The sequence below is a fragment of the Oryzias melastigma genome, linkage group LG11 (genome assembly GCF_002922805.2).
Source record: "Oryzias melastigma strain HK-1 linkage group LG11, ASM292280v2, whole genome shotgun sequence".
In the NCBI taxonomy this organism is placed as follows: Eukaryota; Metazoa; Chordata; class Actinopteri; order Beloniformes; family Adrianichthyidae; genus Oryzias; species Oryzias melastigma.
This window is the reverse complement of record NC_050522.1, coordinates 14,098,259-14,120,560: the sequence shown is the minus strand read 5'-3', so window position 1 is coordinate 14,120,560 and position 22,302 is coordinate 14,098,259. Positions and strand designations below refer to the sequence as shown.

General features: G+C 37.1%; 2 protein-coding genes across 2 annotated transcripts in view; one reads left to right on the top strand and one right to left on the bottom strand.

Annotated features, from left to right (window-relative positions):
• Window positions 1-3,620: 3,620 nt before the first annotated feature.
• trhrb (thyrotropin-releasing hormone receptor b) lies at window positions 3,621-11,788 on the top strand. The gene is made up of 2 exons (XM_024260826.2): window positions 3,621-4,799; window positions 6,689-11,788. The coding sequence occupies exons 1-2, from the start codon at window positions 4,032-4,034 to the stop codon at window positions 7,112-7,114; spliced, it is 1,194 nt and encodes a 397-aa protein (XP_024116594.1). The 5' UTR covers window positions 3,621-4,031; the 3' UTR covers window positions 7,115-11,788.
• Window positions 11,789-17,476: 5,688 nt separating this feature from the next.
• The window catches only part of nudcd1 (NudC domain containing 1), a 37,847-nt gene continuing 33,021 nt past the window's right edge, over window positions 17,477-22,302 (bottom strand). The window contains exons 9-10 of the mRNA XM_024259196.1: window positions 20,981-21,140; window positions 17,477-17,929 (exon numbers count right to left, since the gene is read on the bottom strand). Of these exons, the coding sequence (XP_024114964.1) occupies window positions 17,640-17,929; window positions 20,981-21,140 (450 nt within the window). The 3' untranslated portion in view covers window positions 17,477-17,639. The remainder of the gene's footprint in view (window positions 17,930-20,980; window positions 21,141-22,302) is intronic.

Here is a 22,302-nt window from a genome sequence, read left to right as displayed (position 1 = left end):
AATGAAAAGAAGGAAAGTTTGCAGATACCAAAACCAAAACTGAAGGCTTCTTACAGGACAGCAATTGATGCATCTGATGTGGTGAAGTCATTTACATTTACCAGTTCTTAGTTTTTTTTTTCTCTTAAGTGCTACCCAGCAATAAATAAATAAAAATTACAAAAATAAAGGTGTTTTGCCAGGATCTCGATTTATCTGGAGTTATCTGTGATGACTCCCTGCTCTGTGTTGAGAGGCTGAGGCCTTTTTCCACTAGTTGACTGCTCAGTTTTGGCTAAAACACTAAACTGCAGACACTTGCTCCACAACAGACTTTGGTTTTGTCTTTTAGAACTTTCTTTCTCATGTTGAGAATTACGATTCACCTAAAAAAAGTTACGTTTTTTTCATTCTTTTCACCTTTGACTTAGTTCTCAAAGAAAACTGTTTTTCTGGTAATCACTATTCCATTAGTGCAGCACAGATTCAGTTTTTCTTTCATATTTTTTAAACTGTGCTCTGTCACTGGAATTATCTGGATGTTTACATCCACAAATGTTGTGACCTCAGTCATATCTTTTACCTTTTCTTGTTCAGTCTGAGTGTTATAAACCTGTGTTCTTGGAGATAAAATAATTTTGGCATCTCTCTGGACTCTGTTTGGCTGAAAACTGCCACAAAAGCCATATTAGGAAGCGTCGACGAATCCAAAAAATACTAGAGTCCATTAATCCATCACGGTGTTTTCTGAAAAAAAAGTTAATAACAATTTTAGCTGTCTCTGACCTTGTAGAGAGAATCTCAAACCACTTTTGTAAACCAGCAGATGCTCAGAAATGACATGGATCTTATCACAGCTTTTCAGTCGTTTGTAGGTCTACAGTAGTTGAAGAGGTGGAGATGGAGGCAGAATGACTTGCTGTGAGAAAACCTCCTAAATAACCTTCATGCACCTGATTCAAAAGGCTCCACAGTAGTGGGAGTGTTTTCATCCGATAAATTCATTTAATCACATACTTGCTTTGGTTTGTGAAGAAAAACTTTTTTTGAATATTTGTTCTTCATTTCCTTTTAGTAAATCAGATCAAATTTTTGTTTTTAATTATAAAGCACAGAGTAACGCAAAGTGATAATACGAATATGGAATTTGAACTAAATTTCTTGAACTAAAATTATTCCTTGAAGGTCTTCCTCATCCCAGCATCAAGCTCTCATACTTTCTGTAGATAAATGCTGTAATGTTTGTCTTCAAGTCAGAATTTTCCTTTTGATCATCAAAAGTTTAATGTATGAATAATAAGCCAATCGGTCACCTAATATTTATATTTTAAGCCGTCCTTTTGTGTCTAAAGAATTCAAAGATCTTGAGACATAAAAATGTATAATAAATAAATAATACAAATTTAAAATTGTTTGTCTCTTAATTTTCAAAGCACAGGCTAAAATTTCTGTTGCAAAATAAGAAAATATTTTTTTAAAATCAAAATGGGTGTTTTTTATAAACTCAAAACTGTGTTCATTTCAAACATAAAATCTTACTTTTTTCCTGTTGGGGTTTTGATTCTAAAGTTCAGAATCAAAAGTGTACATAATGTTTTGTTTTGAAGTTGAAAGTTATTTTTTTGTTTTAACAGTAATTTACGTTTTATCAGGTTTTTATTGACATTTAATCCCCCCGCTCCTCCAAAAAAGAAGAAAAAACAAAACAAAAAACGTTGTTCTGGGTTAATTTTAAAGTAAAAAGTAAAAATGAGTCTGTTTTATGGTAAATGTTGGTGAATGATTACTCTGTCCAGTAGCATTAACAACATAGAAATAGCCTTGAAATGTCACTGTCACATTACAACCATAGATAAGGACTGACAGTAAAACTCAATTTACATTTTGATCTGCTGTTTTCCTTCAGCCCTTGTGGTTTTGCTCAGATGTGTCCACCAGGTGGCTCTACAATTCTGTCTTACTGTTAAAAACTACTCAAACAACAAGGTGATGTTCTTTCACCTTAGATTTGTGCCCCATCCAGGAAAGAGAAGAGTCTTATTCTAAAAGAAAAATTACAAACTCCTTTTTTCAGCTCAATTTTTTAAAAGTAAACAGCTCTTAATGAAAGCATAACAACATTTTAAGCTGGAAAAGTTTCATTAATTTCAACACGGAAACAGATTTTTTAAGTAAAAGATAGAAGGAAAGAAAAAAGATATAAGAACAAAAAAGGAAAGAAGACTCGAAGCTTGTAAAGAGAGAGATTTTTGGCACCTGTTGCCACCATTCTCAGCTCGGTTCCTGGAGAAAGAGCACATTTGGTGTGGAGGAGAGTTTCTCACCCACACAGATTTGTGCAGAGAACAGAAACCTGCAGATCCCACAGTATTTAACAGCACAATACAGGTCACTGTTTGTTCATTTGAGGTTGGTTTAGGACAGGAACTTATGTTTTCTTCTTCACTGTTAGTTTTTTTGTTCAGGCAGTGAAAACAGATCACTAAATAAATACTCAGAAATCTTACTTTTGTCAAGTATCCAGATAAAAGATTTAAAAAACACAACCTGTGAATAAAAGCTAATTATAATTTTCCAATTAATCTTTTAAAATTCCCTAAACTAACAACAGTTTTATTTTTACACATTTTCAGAGCAGCATTTTTCTGCAGTTTATTATCACATCAGTTCGTTATCAGTTATTTTTAAGTGCTTGTTTTTCCACATTTGTGCAGACATTTTGTGTTAATATATATTTTTGGTTGTTTTGCATCTTGTGGATAAAATATCTTAAAATGTTTGATATGTTGAACTATAGAGTTCATTAATGTATTTGCTTTTTATTGCATTTCTTTCTGTAATAACATCAGTGTGTCTTTTCTTCATGTCCCAAGCTTTTGTCAGAATCAATTTTCCTGGTAAAATGTGAACTAACAGAGGGAATTTTTGAAAACTCAAGGTCACACTGAATCCTACTTTGAAAATTCTAACCTAAAATGTTGAAAAATGGCAGAGAACTGTGATAAAAATGCTAATACACAAGTAGAAATCTTCTTCAATATAAAAGAGGAGGCAAATAAGAGTGAAAATAGTTAGAAATTATCAACCCTAGAAGCTTACAGGCTGTTGGAATGCTATAAATTTAGATGTGTGCAACAGGTGAGAGAAAATTCCCAGTTGCAAGCTGAGGCTTTTTCTTCCTGCCATGAAGACAAGTTTTCATTTCCTGGTGAAATCTATGGGAACCTTCCAGTAATGCAGAGAGGCTTCAAGAAAATTTGGCAGGATTAAGCTCCAAAGCTTTCCAGATGCCTGTTTTTAGGATGACGACGAAGAGCAGAAGCCACAAGAACCAAATACTGACTGCCTTTTTATGAATATAAGCATATACATTTGAGGTTTTCTTTGGGTATTATGTCCTAATTATTATAATTATATGATTATGTAAATCGAGTCTTTGATATCAGCTCGTTATCAGTACTGCCACCACAATACCTAGATAAGGAAAATATGATTTTAATGTGGAAGTTAGTTATTTGGACACATAGTTGGACTTATTTCAAAATCTGCAAGAAACCGCACCGTTTTGCGTCACAGCCGCAGCCACAAGTGCCAGGTGACCACAGATCAGCTCATGTGAGCAGCAGCGCGCTGATCAGATTTTTTGGTGTTCATCATAGGTGAAAAAAAACAGAGCCGCGGGATGAAACGTGTTGCATTGTGAGGTTGAGCAGCTGGCTTTGTTGATGCCCAACGTTCTGGGTTGTCATAATGTAATGGAATAATCCGCACTGCATGCGTAGGAGAGCTCCTGCCAGGATTTCGGCTCAAAAGCGAAGCGACATCTGCGAAAACACAGTTCGTTCTGACGCGCGGGGAGGAAACGCATCGCTTTTTACGCACAGCGCGAGCGCCGATTCAGGCTCGAACCCAAACGGTTTTGCGCTGGATTCGTGTGCAATTACCACTTTTGCTCCTGTTAAAGCTTGACCAACACTTAATCAACTATTTGAACTCCGCAGGTTTCTCATTTTGGTCGCGCGTAAAACCACTCCAGTTTTGCGGATTACAAGATGGAAAACTTCTCATTTCCAGAGCTGAACCACACTTTGGGGATTTGGTCGGACTACAGCATGCAGTACAAAGTTGTAAGCAGTTTGTTGCTTTTTGTGATCTGCGCTTCGGGCATCGTTGGAAACATCATGGTCATCCTGGTGGTTCTCACCACCAAACACATGAGGACTCCGACCAACTGCTACCTGGTCAGTCTGGCTGTGGCTGACCTGATGGTACTTACGGCCGCTGGTCTGCCGGCCATCACGGACAGCATCTTTGCAACTTGGGTGTTTGGCCGCTATGGGTGTCTCTGTATCACCTACTTCCAGTACCTCGGGATCAACGCCTCCTCCTGCTCCATCACAGCCTTCACCATTGAGAGGTACATTGCCATCTGCCACCCGATTAAAGCCCAATTTCTGTGCACCTTGTCCAGAGCAAAGAAGATCATCTTGTTTGTTTGGGCTTTCACTTCGATTTACTGCGTAATGTGGTTCTACCTGTCAGACATCCAGGAGCTGGTGTACGACAACATCACCATCATCACCTGCGGCTACAGGGTCCCCAGAAAATTTTATTTGCCCGTGTATTTTTTCGACTTTGGCGTCTTTTTTGTGCTGCCGCTGCTGCTCTCCGCAGTCCTGTACGGACTTATTGCCAGAATTCTTTTTCTCAACCCGCTTCCCTCTGAACCCAAAACGAAGAAGAAGAACGGAGCAAACAACCCGAAGGCGAGCTGCAAGAACTCCCGTCACTCCAGCTCCACCTCAACGTCGCGCAGACAGGTGAGCGCGCAAAACTGCGCCTTCTCTGACACGCGCGGAGACACTTTTACCCCTTTTGAAAAAAGTTACACAACAATAAAATGGACCAAAATATGGTTATTTCATGTTAATCAATATCTTTTAGGGCGTACAGACTATTTTTTTTACCTCAACATTAAAGGAGATTCCAAACTGACAAAAAGAAAAAAAAATCAGACTCAACGCACCTGTTAACATCATGTAGTCAGTCAAACACGTGAGGAAAAAGGACCCTGAAGTTCTCATTCAGGCAGGGAACCACAGGTATAGAATCCACATTTAGCCCATGTTGGTGATGCTATTAAATCACAAGTTTCCTCTCCAGATTCATTCAAAAACACCAGAAGTTCAAAAACAACTTGTGTTCTAAAGATTTCAGGATAAATTTAAGTAAATAAAAATTGACTCAACCAAGAGGAAGAATCTCCCCTAAAGGGCACTTTTGGAAAGTTAATAAGCAAACCTGCTGATCTGAAATACTCCAGTAGGACACAATCAAGATTTTTGATCATCAAAATTTTCCAGAAAGTCTATAAGTTCCTGGTTTGAATCATGCTTGTGAGAAATAACTTTTTTATTCTTCTTTAGAGTTTTTTAATTTGGCTTCACTGCTTAATAAACATCACCACGGAGGGGAAAGTAAAGTTTTATAATAATTCCACAGTTTTTTTCCCCCCAGTATTTTAAGTGGTAGCAGTCATGTTAACAATCTATATTGCTTTGTGGATTTTTATTCTATTTCAGTGTTTCTATGCTTGGACAAAGATGACCTCATTTTAATCACTTTTTAAGATTCAAAATTTTACATTCTGCGACGGACTGGCGACCTGTCCAGGGTGTACCCCGCCTTCGCCCATCAGTGGCCGGGATAGGCTCCGGCACCCCCGCGACCCCGAAAGGGACAAAGCGGTCAGGAAAATGGATGGATGGAAAATTTTACATTACAACTTTAATTCAAGGTTTCCCCTTTTTTCCGTTTTTAAAGACAGAGCAGGACAGAATTGCTAAAATTGCTCAGTAGAATTATAATGTCTGCACATAAACCTGTAACGATCATATTGGTGCACATGCTTTATTATAGGGGAGCTCAAACTTTTTATGATTTATAGAACATTTTTACAGGAACAGTGATACAACAACTCTGAAAATTCACAGATGGTTCCTCAACAAAACAAACTCCACAGTCAAACTCTTTAACCTTTATTGATGTTGTTTGTTCTTGCAAGCATAACATGCAGCTGCACTGAGATGATCCTGTTCGGCACAGAGAATCTTTTATTTTAATAAGTTATTAGAGCTTCTGTCAAACGTAAAAATAAATAAATAAAAATCACATTTTGAGAGATGCTAGGTTCTTTTTAAATCTTTTTTTATTAAAAAAGAAGATCATGGATGCAAATCTAAATTTCTTCTTCTCAACTTATTCTTAGTTTTGATCAGTAGAGAATGGCTATTTTACTGTTAAAGGTTGCTGAACCCTTCCCTAACCCAACAGCTCAACAATGGGAAGTTTCTTAACTTCTGTACCATGTCGTGGTCCTGATTCCACATAACAGAGCTAACACCATCTTGACAATTAATAGTCCTTCAGTCAAAGGCAATGGGAGCCAATGTTTCCCATGCTGCAACATCCATGATTTAGCAGGCGTTATTGAGACCTACTCAGATGAAAATTATGTTTTAAACACAGTTTTATGGAATATTTCTCAGGTTGAGGACATATATAAAGATAATTAAGCTTAAAATAAAATTGCATTACTGAGTATTTATTTATTCAAATTGCTGTGAACCAGGAACAAGCGAAAAAATGATATGGAAGCTCCAATTGGAGCGAGACTTAAAAATTACATTTCTCCCCGTTGCTCCCACAGGTAACCAAGATGCTGGCAGTGGTGGTGATCCTGTTCGCCGTGCTCTGGATGCCCTACCGCACTCTAGTGGTGGTAAACTCCTTCTTGGACCAGGCTTACTTGGACAGCTGGTTCCTGCTTTTCTGCAGGATATGCATCTACCTCAACAGCGCCATCAACCCGGTCATCTACAACGCCATGTCTCAGAAGTTTCGTGCAGCTTTCCAGAAGATCTGCAGCTGCGGGGCGAAGGGTTCAGACAAGCCTGCTGCCTACAGCGTGGCTCTCACCTACAACGTTGTCAAAGACACCTCGCTGGTGGAAAGCACCGACCACTTCTCCACAGAACTGGAGGATCTTACAGTGACGGACGAGCTGCTGTCAGATCAGAAGAGGATGTTCTCCGACCCCGGTGCTTATGGGAAGACGAATTCCAGTGAAGCCTGAGGTCAGTTTAAGGTCAGGCAGGAGGTTCTGTGGCCCAACTGAGAATTAAATACTTTCAAAGTGTTGCCTAATGGAGTCTCTTAAGTGGGAAATTCTGTTTGCTGAGTGCCTGCTGACCTTTCAAAGCCACACTGATGCTGTTCTCAGAAGGCAAAGATGGTGATGGATACGTTTAAGTACTGACTTAGCCCAGAATGACCCTGGACTGTGTAAAGCCACAAAAAATGTCATCACCCATGTCTTTTGTTAGACATTCACACAATGTAACTGTGAACAAAACACCTTCACCGTTAAAAATATATCGCAACGCAAATGAAAACTCTTGTTTCTTCAAACTGAAAAATGTCCAGGCATGCTGGTAACCCCACGGGGATAGATGGCTGACCGAAAAGAACCAAAAACTTTAGACGTCCTGCAGGATGGTTCACAGATGCCAAAGACAAAACTCCATTATCTTAGATTTTTTTCAACCAAAATCTTGATCATCTGTTGCCGTGACGACCGGAGGCATCACTGCTCCTCCTGAAGTTTTCAGCATGAACGGTTTACTTTGTAATGACTCACACATGAACATTCACTGAGGGAATCCTGTTCTTCACCGTGGGGAACATGAGGAAGGAATTCAGCTGAACTGAGCTGTGGGATATTGAGGCATTTACAGTGATGTACACCAATGTTTTCATTCATTTGAGAGGAAAAATTCTCATGACAACAGCACACACGTAACTTTGTAACTTAGAGGGTTGGGTTATGATTCTGTGACAAGCATTGATGGAGTCCGTTTGTGGAGACAGAACTATGGGTTCTTCTAGTTTTAGGCGTATTCTACAGCTTAGTAATGTATTGAACCGTTGACTGTATTAAGAAACTGGACTGAGTAGCTCCTCCCACTTCACGTTCCAAATTGGAAATGCCTGCCGGTTCCAAGAAGGAAAAATCCAATAAAATTTAATAGAGAAATAAACAGCTATTACTCAGTCATTGCGTTTGTCAGAAAAAAACTTTCTTACTCTGATATCTTTTTTTTTCACGATTTTTATTCAAGTTCTAAACTGACCAATCAAAAGTATGTGGTCTCACATCAAATATTCAAAACGTTTGATTGACAGATTCTCCCAAGCGTGCTTTCAAGGGATGATGACTTCCAAAATCCTGCCTTCTGATTGGCTTGAGTGGTTGCCATAGAAACTTTGACTCAAACCAACTTGGACCAATCCCTGTTCACTGACAATTCATGGTTCCAATATGGCAACGACCATATCGCAAAATAAAAAATAAAAAAAATGGCAACTAAATTCACTTCGGTTGGACCGACTGGTTGGAGCCAAAAGTAAACCATTTTCTATGGATGATGTCACACTCGCTCTGTCCAGTTCTCACATACAGTCAATGGATTAAACATGGCGCACAACGTCTTTGTTTATAGTCTTTTTTGTATTGTTTGGAATTTTTTTTGGATTTTGGAATTTGGAATCGATGTAGCCTGAAGAAGGCGTGCCATGTTCATGCTAAAATTAGCTTGTTTCATGAAATAATCTAAACATGGCAGCAGCTGCTTAAGATGCACAGATCATCAGGACATTATTTGCAGGAGAAGCAACACTAACAAGTAGACTGGTCACAGAGATGGCTTTTGTCAGGCTGATGAGTAAAGCTGCACATGAGGATACAGTAAGTCTATCAGGGAGCACAGGATTCCTACAATATATACTTATTTTGCTATTAAAGAGGCTTTCTTCATACATTATTTAAATAAAAGTAAAATATATATATAAAATACATAACTTTTATGTAAAACCATCAGGAATGATGCACGTAATCGATGCACAAAAGCTACAGCTGTAGGAGTTTGATGTCATGCTGCTGTTCCTGCACATAAATCTGTGTTTAAGGAAAAGTTTTATAACATACTCATGAAGTGATTGTCTCCAATTATTGTTTGCTTCACCAACACAATGACTTGGAAATCAGATGCTCCAAATTTAATTCCTCTTGCTCTGTTTTTTTTTTTTTTCAAAAAACCTTGGATTCGTGCAATAACCAAAGACAGTTTTTAGTTTTTTGAGCAAATCTTCCCATTACTACTCTAAATAAGTTTCCATTTTAAGTAAACCAACCTTGGGAAAGTATTAAAATGCAGCACTAAAGTTTTTCCACAAATGCCTTTTTATTGATGAAGAGCTTAAAAGGAGGCGCCATGAAGGCTTGTTATTATAGGCTGAAGACCCAAAGTAGACTAGAAGGCTAAAAATGATTGCATTGTGGGATATTTTCCATGGTTTCAGATGGAACGTAGGCTTAAGTATACATCAAGCAATGAAAAACCATCTGAATGCGCTCAAATGATTTTCTCTTTTTCATTTCTACAGCACTATTTGACAGCAGCCAAAAAAATAAAAACTGCAGTTTAGATGTTTGTTTTTTTATCCCTTTTTAGAGGTCACCACAACAAATCACTATGATTTGGCTTCAGTTTTAGAGTGAATGGCCTCCCTGACCCAACTCTCTGATTTACCCAGGGTTTGGGCCGGTACATGGAAACAATAGAAGGCACTAGAAACGTGAAGCACCTTTAAGTCCCAGGTAGTCTCAGGTAGACCCATCCAGGTCAAAGTCAGTCTCGCTACTGAGATCAGGCAAGGTGGTGAAGATGGAAAAATATCTGTTACTGTAATTTGTTCCTATTTTTTCCCAATTTGATGAAATAAAACCAACAAATAAAAAGTTTTATTTTGTTTATTTAACCAAATGTGGGTAAATTCTGTTAAAATGTGCACAACATGTTTTGTTTTGACTCTCCTGCATTTTTCCGTACTAAAAAGCAAAAGAAAATGCTCAAAACTTTATTCTTTTGAAGATTATTCTTTATACTTTTGAAGATGTTAAAGTCCAGTTTAGCCAGAAGTGGGACGATGTATATTGTTGACTGACGTCCGTCTGTAAAACCTGTTGTATTTTCAACATTTTATTCGTCTAACTGAACGGAAACTAGAATCTTTTCATGGTGTTCGAGTTTGGTTTGCTTTTTTATTTTTTTCATTATTAGAAAATCTAATATATGTTAACAATTATGACAACATAACAAAGAAGAAAAAAAGAAGAAAAATTGATAAAATGACTGAAAAAAAAAAAAAAAAAAAACTTGGAATCATATCTTTATTGTTAAAAATGTGGGCGAGTTGCAGATGAGGAGGATGATTTACAGCAGCGATCCCTAAAGGGAGCAGCTAAAAAGATACTGAGGACAAATAATGTTTTATTTAAATATTTGAAACATATTTATTTTAAAGCAAATTTAAAATGTTAGCTTTAATCTGAAAATGGCCAACTTATTTTTTTCTAACCTCATTGTCCTAATTCAGGATTATATATTTATATATGCATACATAAAAATGTAAAGAAAGGAAGTTTTTATTTTTTTATTTATTAGAAGAAGGTTATCAGTTTGGGTAATATTGTAAATCTATCAGCAGGATGTAAGTGAACCAGTGCAAATATTTAACCAGGAACTTCACTTGGTTTATATTATGAAGCTGATCCCACAGTTTCATCTATTTTCTGAAAATAACTTTAGAGTTTATAAATGTAAATAGTAAGTTTAACTACTTTTGAAAGCACACTTGGATTAATCTCTACTTAAATTTTAAAGGATAACAACCTCCCACACTAGAGTGGAACATGGCATAAAACTCACTAACCAGCAGCAAAAGAGAATGAAGGCAATCAGTAAAAAATAAATAAATAAAATATATATTTTTTAATTGTGAGATTAAAATCAGAATCTCAAAAATGTATCAAACATAAAGGTGACATTTAGAGAAAGAAATTGAAATCCTGTCTCAAAATTATAATTTTTTTGTCTCATCTACATTGGAGAACACTGTTTTTTTTACTTTGGTCACAATTATAGAAATAAAGTCAACCTGATAAGTAAAAAAAATAGCTTATTTCCAAAATAAAAGTATTTAAAAATAAATAAACTTTAACTTTAAGCTCTAAATTCAATCATTAAAACTATTTATTTTTTGTTCTCATCATTTCAAGATTAAAGAAAGAATTCTGGAAGAACTCTGACTTTTAATTTGAAGAAATCTCTTGTTCTGACTTTTGTCTCGTGGCCTTAACATACTGATAATCATTACCGGTTACGATCTTGCATCCAAACAGTGGACTCGCTGCTCTGTAAATAGCAGAACTCGCTGTTTGTACGGTTCCCACAGTGTTGTAATTTTGCTGTACCCGATGAGACAAAGTGAATTCAGTGTTTTCTTGCTTCTGGATTCTGTGACATGTGAAACTAATGAACCCATGCTTTGCTCATGCTGCTTCACATCGCTGAGCTGCGAACACATCCGTTGACAGTGAGCTGTGTAACTGCAGACGTGCTTGTGTTGTGTGGTGTTTTGTCACTTCCCAGGCTGTGGATGAGTGGCACATTGTGCTCAGCGGCTGAAGGGCTGCGAAAAGAGCATTTGCAGATTTAAACATTCATGTGAGCACACAGAACGTAGTTTTCTAGACATTTGTGTCCTTATTGTCACTGCAGCTTTGTGCGGATTCCCTTGAGAAGTTTCACTGGAAACCTTTGCTTTGGTCTTGTTTCTTAGATTGTTGTGACCCTGTGAATGTGTTGCTCTATCTTTCTGTTTTAATAAAGTTTTTTCTGAAGTTCTACATTTTCTCAGTAATTTGTTCTCGCATGAATGCCAACTATAAACAGAGGCTTGTTACTCATGATTCACTGCACTCACTGACAAACACACTTGGATGTGAAATAATTGGTTTCTAAAGAATGTTTTTGAATTTGTTTATGTATATCAGTGAAAAAACAATTGTAGACACCAAAGTTTTAATTGAGCAAACAAAAGTTGACGTGTTTTTAACTCTGTAAAGTTAGGTAAATTGTAAAAAGATCCACATTTGTGTTATTCAAAAAAATTCATTTTGACATATGAACCTTTAGAGCATCATCATCAAAAATATATATATATATATAAAATGCAAAATTATGAAAGAGGTCAGCCTTTAGCTATTTTTCAAAAAAGTCCATCTCTGCATGGAAACTTGAAAAGAAGAGTTTATTTCCTGATCCCGCAGGGATCTGGAGTCATTGAATATTTTGTGGGCAGAGTGCAGAGCCCTGTGGAATGCCAGTGTAAAAAAACAAACAGTGACTTCTTCCCTTTTTCAGAGTTCCTCCAAGTTTCTTCAAGTTAAATTTAAGACCTTTTTAAGGCCACGCATGTCAAAAATTAGGACAATTATTTCCCTTTTTAATTACATTATTTCCCATTTTATTCATTTATTCCCATTTTATGATTAAAACTGTAGCTTCTCATCCTGTTGTTTGTGGTTTCAGCATATTGATGCATAACAACATATTCTCCTGCTGTTTAATTATGTGATTTAATCAAAATAAATGTGGCCAAAAAATTATAATCTTGGAGGAGAACAGAGAAGTTTCAATCAGCCCAATTTTTACGACTCAGATATCAAAATTCTGATATTTTGAAAGTATTATTATCACATTCATCAAATCCATGTTTTTAAGACTTTCTTAGACCCAGTGGGAATCCTGCTTTTTAGTGTATTTTTTGTTGCATCCCCTACTATTTTTCTTCTTCCATTTACCATTTGAACTATACAGTTTCCTGTGCCTGTTTCTGTAAGATTTTTAAAAGCATGTTACAGGCAGGTGTTGCTTTCTATTTCCTCCTGATGGAGATTTCATGGCAGAAAGGCACTAAGTAAGAAGAGCCAATACAGCTGAGTAAGTTAAATATCTGAGCTCAAGATAGGACTGCTTAGAAGGCTGTCCAGTAGAATGTACCTCCTAAAAGTATCACATAAGGTCACAGTTTACAAAACTGCAGGAGAAAGGACATCAGATCTATGAAAGAACGTGAACATGAGAAGAGATAACAGAACTGTGAAGAATTCTGGCTTTGGAGAAACTCAGACCCAGCACATCAACATAAACATTTGATGTCACGAGAACAGAGGTGGGAGTGTGATGATTTGGGTTCATTTTCCAGCTAACTGGACCTTAACGTTTTATAATTATTGAGCCAACCACAAGTTCTGAGTTAAATGTGAGGCCATCTGTGTGAACAGCTTTAGCTCCACTGGAAATGGGTCATGCAACACAACAACGATCCAATCCACTGTAATTTCCCCCTGCAGTGGTCGTCTAACCCCAAAATCAAAGAGGAGGGAAAAGAACGGCACTACTTTCTGTTTACTGACTGTTTCTAAGTTTAATTAAGCTGCTTTTTTTCCTCTCACCTCTTCTTTTGTTCTGTTATTATCACTGCTCTAATAATGACAAAGAATTTTGCATTTTGATCAAATAAAACCAACACTTAGTCTGAGATATTTCTAGTTTACAAAAAATAATAACTACAATTACAACAAAACTTATGTTCAGCTTTAGTTATGAGTTGGTTGTTGAGATATTTAGGGTCTAGATGAAAAAAAAACAAAAAAAAGTTTGAGAAAGAGGTGATGAGGTGAGTGCAGGCGAGTTGGAACAAGTGGATGAAGGTTTCAGGTTTGATGTGTGACAAAAGAGTGTCATGTAGAATGAAGGGAAACGTGAGAGACATGCTGAGAGATGAAGGCTCTAAGATAAAGAGGCAGGAGGCAGAGCTGAAGATGTTGAGGTTTTCTTTGAGAGTGACGAGGATGAACAGGATGAGGACTAAAGACATCAGAGGAACACTGAAGCTGGAGCTATTAGGAATGAGGCCTAGAAAAAGACTTAAGAGGAGGTTTGTGGATGTAGCAGGAGGACACGAGGGGAGTGGCAGAGGATAAGACTGGAAAGAGACTGGCGATTACAGTGGAGAACCCGAAATCAAGCAACCAAAAAAAAAAAAGTGGAAGTTTCTCTTGGAAGTCCATATCAGGCATCACAGAGTGCATAGAAAAATAAAAATGAGAAGAATGAGAGATAATCAAAAGGGTGATAACTTGGTATCTTAATCTGTTTGGTTTAGGGAGAATCATACAGATTAGAAAGTGCTTCAAACAGCTAATAATTAAAGGTTTTCAATGTTACCAAATCAAATGACCCTTTTAGATTTCTAATATTTATTCACACTATATATAAACGGCCTAATAATCTTTGTAAAAAGAAGGCAGTTCAGTGTTTTTGTCTTAAATTCACAAAAAAACAAGGAAAAAAACAAGATCCTGAGAAGAACATTTTCTATCTCACAGACTCACTCTTTCACAAATACTGCTTAGAAAACTTTTGTCGATTAAAATAAGGATTTAAAAAGTGTCAGTTTTTTCTTTCCATATTAGAAACGTTAAAGTTAAACCTGCTATTAAAATAATAGTAAGTTTATAGTGGGAACTGTAATTAAACAACAATCATAACTTTGTTGGTGTGTATGGGATTTAACACAATTCTGACCTTTTATCTAATGTTACATTATATATCCAAATAGATCAATGTAATTTTTTAAAGAAAATAAAATTAACCTTTGATTTTGGTTAGAATTTTTTTTAATTATTTTTCATTAAACTGACCTCCTTCAGAGCTTTTTTAAAAAGTTTCAAGTCCATCAATTTTTCAGCTAATTGTTTTTGTGCTTGACAGGTCGATGTTAATGGATAAATGAGTAAACTATCAGGAAAAAAAATGTTAAAGAGCAGGATTAAAATCAAATCAGCTAAACTCTACAGAAAAGTAGAGTTCCCTAAAATACTAAAAAATATAAAGAAAATGCTGCAGTTTTGCAACAAAATTGAGACACTAAGTATTCCTTTGAAGCTTTTTTATGTATATTTGATTTTAAAAAGGACCAACTACACTGCAGTACAACGCAGAGAAATGTGCATTACATTTGCATAATAACTATTTTATTAACAAAAGCTAAATATTTTTAAAGAGCAGATTAAATAAAGTCCTTTCTGGAAAAATCTATTTTTCACACAGCCAGCAGCATGCTGATCTGGAGTTAGAAAAATCACTTTATTTGTCCTTGGGAGGTTGAACAACAGCAGAGAGTTTGGATTGAGTTTAATTAAGTATCACCAAAACAAAAAGCGAGAAGGAATGGAGAAAGAAATCCACCGCATGAAAGCGAGAACGAGGCTGGATGAGCAGATTGGAGGTTGACGGATGAAGAGAGGCAGAGATAACAAACTTTGTGGCTCTTTAACTCTCAAATGAGTGTGTTTCCGCTTAACACAAAGGGATTGTTCTCAGATAATAGGAACATAATTCTTACTCTGACACCTCGGACAGAAAAAGCTACAAAGACGAGTCCAGAGTAATTGCTGGTTCCTGTTCTCAAAAGTACAGCCTCTGCCTTTGTGAATAATTACATACGGAAGTAATGAACCGCACCGAGCTGCTGTTCACTCCGCCGTGGAGGAAGTGTTAAAAATAAAACTTCTGATGTTGCGCACACACGCTGTAATGAGGGCTAATGTTGTTAAGTACACGCTTCATTGGATATAATTTGAAGGTTCGAACTTTGAAGTGTGTTTTCTTTTATTTCAATGAAAAAAATCTGAAATAGAATCCATTCTTCTTTAAAAACTGTTGGAGAAACGTATTGCAGAGGATGCTGGTTAGTCATCCTTCACTGAGGTGGCCATTGGTCCATCAAACTTCCATCCTGCAGTCTGATAAAATGAATTTTTTATCTGTATTATGTAGGAAGAAAAGAGCATACCAGAACAACTTAAAGTAAAACCCAAATTCTACACATCCTGCTGCTCTGATCTCTGCCTGCCTTGGTGAGGCCTTCTCTGCCTTAAACACCTGCCAGGTGCTAATTAAGATCATTTGCCTCACCTACTAAAGTTGCAGGGATGTTGAAAAGGTGTGGGACAGCAGCAGCAGCAGCAGGCGTAACAAAAAAAAAAAAAATAATAAAAATAAAGATAAAAAGATACTCTATTTGGGTTAACCATGGGTAAATATTATCGCACTTTTTGTGTAAAAAAGACCTTTGCAAAAAATATACTTGAAGTGCCAAACAGTGTACTTTGCAACAGTTATTTGTTCTCAAGTTATTTAAAAAATATATGGATTTAATTTTTTTTTTACTTTTTTTTTTCAATTAAATACAAGTGCCCCAAAATCCTCGAAAACAAAAAATGAGAACCCATTCAAAAATTCAGTTTTTGTAGGTAAACATATTTTTGTTTATGTTAATTAAACTGTAGGGTATTTACTCATTAATTTTTTTTTTGGGTGATCGTGTTTAGTTGTCAATTGTTGCACAAAAAGCTGACATTTTGGTAAATTTTACATATTTTTTACAAATTGAAAAAAATACCATTAAGTAAAGGGTAGTGTGGGTACAGTTTACCCCTTATTATTATTAGGTAAACATACGACCTAACATATATGAGTAAATAACTTGACCCTTCTGTGATTACATACTTACACAATTATTTTTATTGTGCACTCTCATCCCTTTTCCTAATGATCCACCATTTGTTTACATTAGATACTTTCAGTCTTGTCAGTCTAGATCAACAACCAATGCCTTTTATCCCATTAATCTGCTTCTACTCTAAAGGGTTCAGTGGTGTTTGTAAACACTTTTCGGAGTGATCCACGGTTTTGACGTGTCACCTTTGCGTAATCCAAGGATACCGGTGCTGCTAATAAAACAGGGCTAACAGACTAATCCAATTGCACAGCATTAACGTGATAGAAAACACTGTGAAACTGGATTTTCTGGAGCAAAACAATGGAGGAGGAAATGCTGATTCCTCTCAGCCTGCAGAGAAAAGCTGCAGGACCTTTGCAGAGCATTGGGTCAGATGGTTTTCGCAAATATTCTGATGAATGCTATAGCTACAAGAAACAATAAAATGTCTAAATAAATTATTTTTTCATGAGCAAGATGTTGCTTGGTTAGCATTACCTTCAGTCCCCCATGAAAAGAGCCTGATATGGATCTATTTCTGGCAGCTGCTAGAGGTGATGTTGTGTTTGAGCTTCCTGGCTTTTGGATGTAATCCTGCACAAGATGTATTTATTACATGTCAGAGAAGTGATTCTAAGTACTTTACAAAAAAAAAAAAAAAAGAAAGAAAGCTTTAAACATTTGAAACTGCATTTAAAAAAGAACAATTTATACATTTAGGCCTGGAAAATCTACAGGTTAAAAAATTAGCTGTTTTTTATACATTTTATTGTTTTTTTTCCATTTAAACATTTTAAACATTTTGCCGATAATTGGTGGATAATTCTGGCTTCTATCAACAAGTTGCAAGAAAAATGCATTTTTACCTTTACTGACTTCTTTTGAGATTGTTCTCCTCAACTTTTGGTGGGATAGATGCAGATTTATTAAGATATTTTAAATAAACTCACAAAAATACAAGTGAAAGAGTTACTTATACAAAATGTTTATTGACATACTTCTAAGAGGACATGACTTGAGCGGTGAACCCCACAGGGTCAGGATGGGCTCTTCAACACAACAGGCCTTACATCCTTAGGCTGGAATGATTACACATTGAGAGGCAGCTGAGATCTAAGAGCTACAATCTAATTATTGTTGACCTTTAGAACAAACAGATTAGTGGAGGTCAGGATGAACAGGCGCTCATTGGTTGCTCTGAAGCCCAGGATGGGTTTGTCGGAGTCCAGGCTAGCCACTTGTTGCTTGGCAACCTGTCCTACTTGACGACCCTGCTTTCTGTTGAAGAGGACAGTCTCCACCGGCGACGGCTGCCGATAGATGAACGTGCGGCGGAAGCACTCGCACAGGCATGCGTAGGAGAAGTCTGGGGCGCAGGTAGCGAACTTCTTATCCCGCTTGGACGCCTGAACGTAGCCTGTTAAAGACATACAAGTGTTAGGCTTTTTTAAGGCCTCCATGAGAGGAGGAAACTCTGCAGCATGCACATCTCTTTCAACACGAATGAGCAGAATTTTTTGAATCCTTTAGGCTTTTCAATATGCACTGTGAGGAATTCCAGTCTTGCTTTCTTATCCGTTCAAAGGGAGAGTCCTCATTGGTCGCCTCCATTGAAGTCCACCTCATCTCAAGCAGCGATGCACAGCGCAATCCGACAATGCTGCATCTTAACCTTGGAGTTCAGCTTTAATGTCTTTAGTGGTGGTGTCCCCGAGGTCACATCCAGAGAGGTTAAATAATATATGGATGCAACTGTAGAGATGGTTTTACAGCCTTCACCTTTGACATGTCTATGATTACACATCTAATCTCCTGAGACAACATTTCTACTACATGTCACCAAACAGCACAGTGACTTTTTGTCAACCTTTAATCATTTGTAATTGGTTTTATTTTTTAGGTTTTAATGGTGGATGTTTTGAACAGCATGACAACAAACACCCAGAAACAATTTTGAAAAATTTAAATTATCTTTTGAATGTGATGGATATTTAAATATTTGCAAAACATGACTTAGTATTTGTTTATTTGACTGTTAACCCTCAACCTCTTTAATAAATTTGAAAACCAGGCTTGCTGAAATCTTAGGTAAAATTTTATTCCAAATTCCTTTAAGGTTGTGGAGGTTTCTTGGCTGACATTTGAAAGCTTAAAGTCTCACTCCGATCATCTTTTGATCCATTTTCAAGGTGTTCCCAGTGTTCTTCTACTCTTGATTATACCGTTTTTTTTATACTAAAAACACTAAAACCTGTTGTTTTCTCAGACATAGTTTCTGCAGAGCGAATAAGTTCCTTCATTGAGTTGTGGGGAGGACTGTTGGTATGGAATAAGCCTGCCCTAATTTCCCATCATCCCTTTCTTTACACTCTTTCTTGCTACCTTACAGCCCCTCACAATCCCAACCAAACATTAGGGGTGCAACAAAAATAGTTAACAACATTGGAGCTTTCCAGACGTACAAATTTAAACCAGATTCCAGCTTAGAAGTGGGAAAACAAAGACGTACGTGGCTCTATTTGTCTGCAAGTGGATGCATTGTAATAGAGTGGAGCAGGAAGCTTGTGGCTCACCAACAATGGCATCTACGTCACAGCTACAGGCTTTTTTCCAACAGATTTTTGTTCACCTGCTCCTGATTCACAACAATTTGAATAAAGAAATACTCAAAAATACAGTTTTAATCTTAATTGTCTTTATATATGCCCTCCATCATCAGAAAAATACTACAAAAATGCGTTATCAAAACGTTATTTTTTTTGTAAACTGTCTGCCACTTTAAGAGATTTTATACGCCACCAAGGTTTGGATATAAACCAGTCCAATCCAGAACCTTAAATAACTCATTTGTTCGATTGTTGGGTGTTTGGAGTCATTTTCATTCTTTAATACTCATTTACAGCCACTGTTCAATGCAGTACATGAAACAAGATTTAATGTTAGATGATTTTAACGCAGATCATGAACTCCAAACATCACATATCAAGCATGTGAACGAGTCTGAGAACCACGTCTCTCCTTTGTCTCCAGGGTGGTGGTGGGGGGTTGATTTATTGGCACTAATGTTATCCCACGAGTGCAAAAATGATTTCCAACGCCGTCACTGCAGCAGCAGCAGCCTGGATTGTTTGCACATAGCAGGTGGGCACCGTGGATTCACGTCACGTCATGATTAACCATCTGCAAGCTGTCTGATAACAGACTTCTGTCGAGGTTTTTAAAGCCAACGTGAAGGCCAATCTTTTTATAATCTATTTTTGTGAAATGCATCTTTTCAAAAGCTAAAATACTTGTTTTATTCAACCACTTTCTAACACATTTCCTGAAAATTATTTTGAAATATTTAAGTTGCTCTGTTTTATTTTATGAGTTTAATCTTCGATTCAGGAGCTTTCTTTATATATTTTACTGTATTTTGGGCATGTGGTCATTTTAGTGAACTATTTTTATTGCTTTATTTTCCTTTATTTCCCTTTTAGCTTTGTCCAAGCAAAAAGATGGTTTAATACTTGAAACATTGTTTAACATTTCTAAATTATAACAACGTTTACTTGTGTTCTTTTCTTTTTCAACCTTTCCTGACACTAGTAATCTGGTTTCTCATTGTTTATGTCAACTCTTTTATTTCTTTGCACAAATGTTTAATGTATTGATGGGATTTTGAGGCTCCTGGAAATCATTGATAAGCTGAATGAAAAGTCTTAAAGAAATTAAGTCAATGGATTTTGTGATGGGGGCGAAAAAAGTAGAACGGCTGACCACTGATGAGAGGATCGCAGGTTTGATTCCCGCCAATGTGTTGTTGGATATAGCCACTGAACCCCACATTTCTCCTGGTTGATGTAGGTGTAAAAAAACACTATCTAACTACACATTATTTAACATTTGACTTTACTATGATCCACGAACCCTATTTACATTTGTGTTGGGGTGGGGCTCTGTGTGCAAAGTCTAATAATCTTTGCTTTGGAATCTGGAGCCTGACAGGTCTCTGCTCACCACAATGTCTTACCGTTGGCACCCTCCTCTCAGCAGGTGAGGGGTCAGCCTTTGCCTCTACAACACGCTGGACCTTTAGCGGAGCCGGCTGGTTAACTGCCTAAGGCGCTTTTGCAGCTGCACTGGGGGTTGCCCTAGGCCGCCCCTGGGAGCGGTGGTGGGGGATGGCCACTGGTAGGGTGGGCCTTTTATCTTAGGGGGCAGGTGCGGGGTCAAAGGTTCACAATTCCCTTTTCATATTCAGTATCATCATAAACCAGCAAACATTTACATTAAAAAATATGATTTCTAGATGTCCACTGACAACACTTCTGTATTGTAGTGCTGCCATACGACTATTAGACTAGGTATGTGTACAAATGATAAACCTTTCCAATGCAAGGAGTTCATATTTAACCATGGGACATCAATCCTCAGCTTTATTTATGTCTTGATTCATAAATAAGATGAAATAAATGTAGGCTCTTACCCAGAGCATTGAACGTAGCGATGTGCTCCCACATGTCCCCGGGCTGATTAGGACGAGGCTGCCATACTAGAGCGTCCACATCATGGCGAATGCAGAGACATGGCATTTCAGAGGGGTCAACATCCACCGTGAACAGGTACTGATGCCCCCCTAGATTCACCTGCAGAAACACACGGATCACGTTAATAGGAAGCTACTTTTAGTTGGAAGCCGTATTTCATACACAATTAGAAAAAAAACAGGTAATTCAGAAAAGAAGAGTGTTGTTTGTTATTCTGGATTGTTGTCCAACAGAATCATATATAAAATCTAACCACTGATTTGTGACTTCAAGGGAAACATCATATTGAGATGGACAGAAGTCTAGATTCAGGAATGTGTCTTTGAGTCATGATGTTGGCATCGAGGGAACTGTTGATGATAATCTCTTTCAAGTGACAGGTCAATAGCAACCACTTCTGTTCACAAGCAATTAAGCCGCTCCTGACAGATGGCCAACCTTACAGCGACGTAAGTATCATGGCAACTCGCTCGCATGATGTCAGACGGAGTAGTTAGCACACTTTGAATCGTGCATTTGTTTGCACATTCTCCCTGAGCCATTTCCCAGAACAATAAAAAGGAGAAGGTGGATTCAACCCTTTGAAATGCTTTCATTGCAGCTGTAAGAGAAGCAAAAACATGACGCCATTTTGATTTCAGTATTGATTTTAGTCAGTCGTGACTCCTCTGAAGTCCCAGGTTATTTTGTCTTTTTCTTTTGAATTGCCTGATAACTCATTTTTTTCTTTAAGATCTCCTTTCAAAGTAAAACATTCTTTTCTTAAACCAGTTAGTGCTAAAATGACTCAAAATGCAAAAAGAAAAAAATCAATATAACAACCCATTTGGGAAAGTCTGGCAAAATGAGGGGACTGAAAATGTGTGACAGGAAATCCTTTAAAAAAGTCTCCAAAGCAAACAAACAAACAACCTTTGCTCTTGTTTGTTAGGCTGCTGTAAACCAAACATTACATGTTAAAAAATAACACTACATGACACCACATGTAATTCTAATTATCAGATTCACAAGTCAGGTGATTTTTGGAAATTCATTAATAAGGTAACCAAGTCCAAAAAAGTGAAAAAAATGAATGTCTATTATCTGTTTAACCTCATCTGAATGAGAGTCTTCAGTCCTGTGGTCAGGAGACTTCACCGCGGCTGTTGCACCATATGAAATAAACAAGATAAACCTGTTAAGGAGATTGATCCCACAAACACTATCAGTTCCAGGTCGAGAAGTTTCCCTGAAAACTTTACAAAAGGTGGAGGATTTCATT

Coding starts and splice junctions, on each gene's coding strand:
- trhrb (XM_024260826.2), top strand. CDS start 4,032: ATGGAAAACTTCTCATTTCCAGAGCTGAACCACACTTTGGGGATTTGG. Junction 4,800..6,688: donor CCTCAACGTCGCGCAGACAG/GTGAGCGCGCAA, acceptor TTGCTCCCACAG/GTAACCAAGATGCTGGCAGT.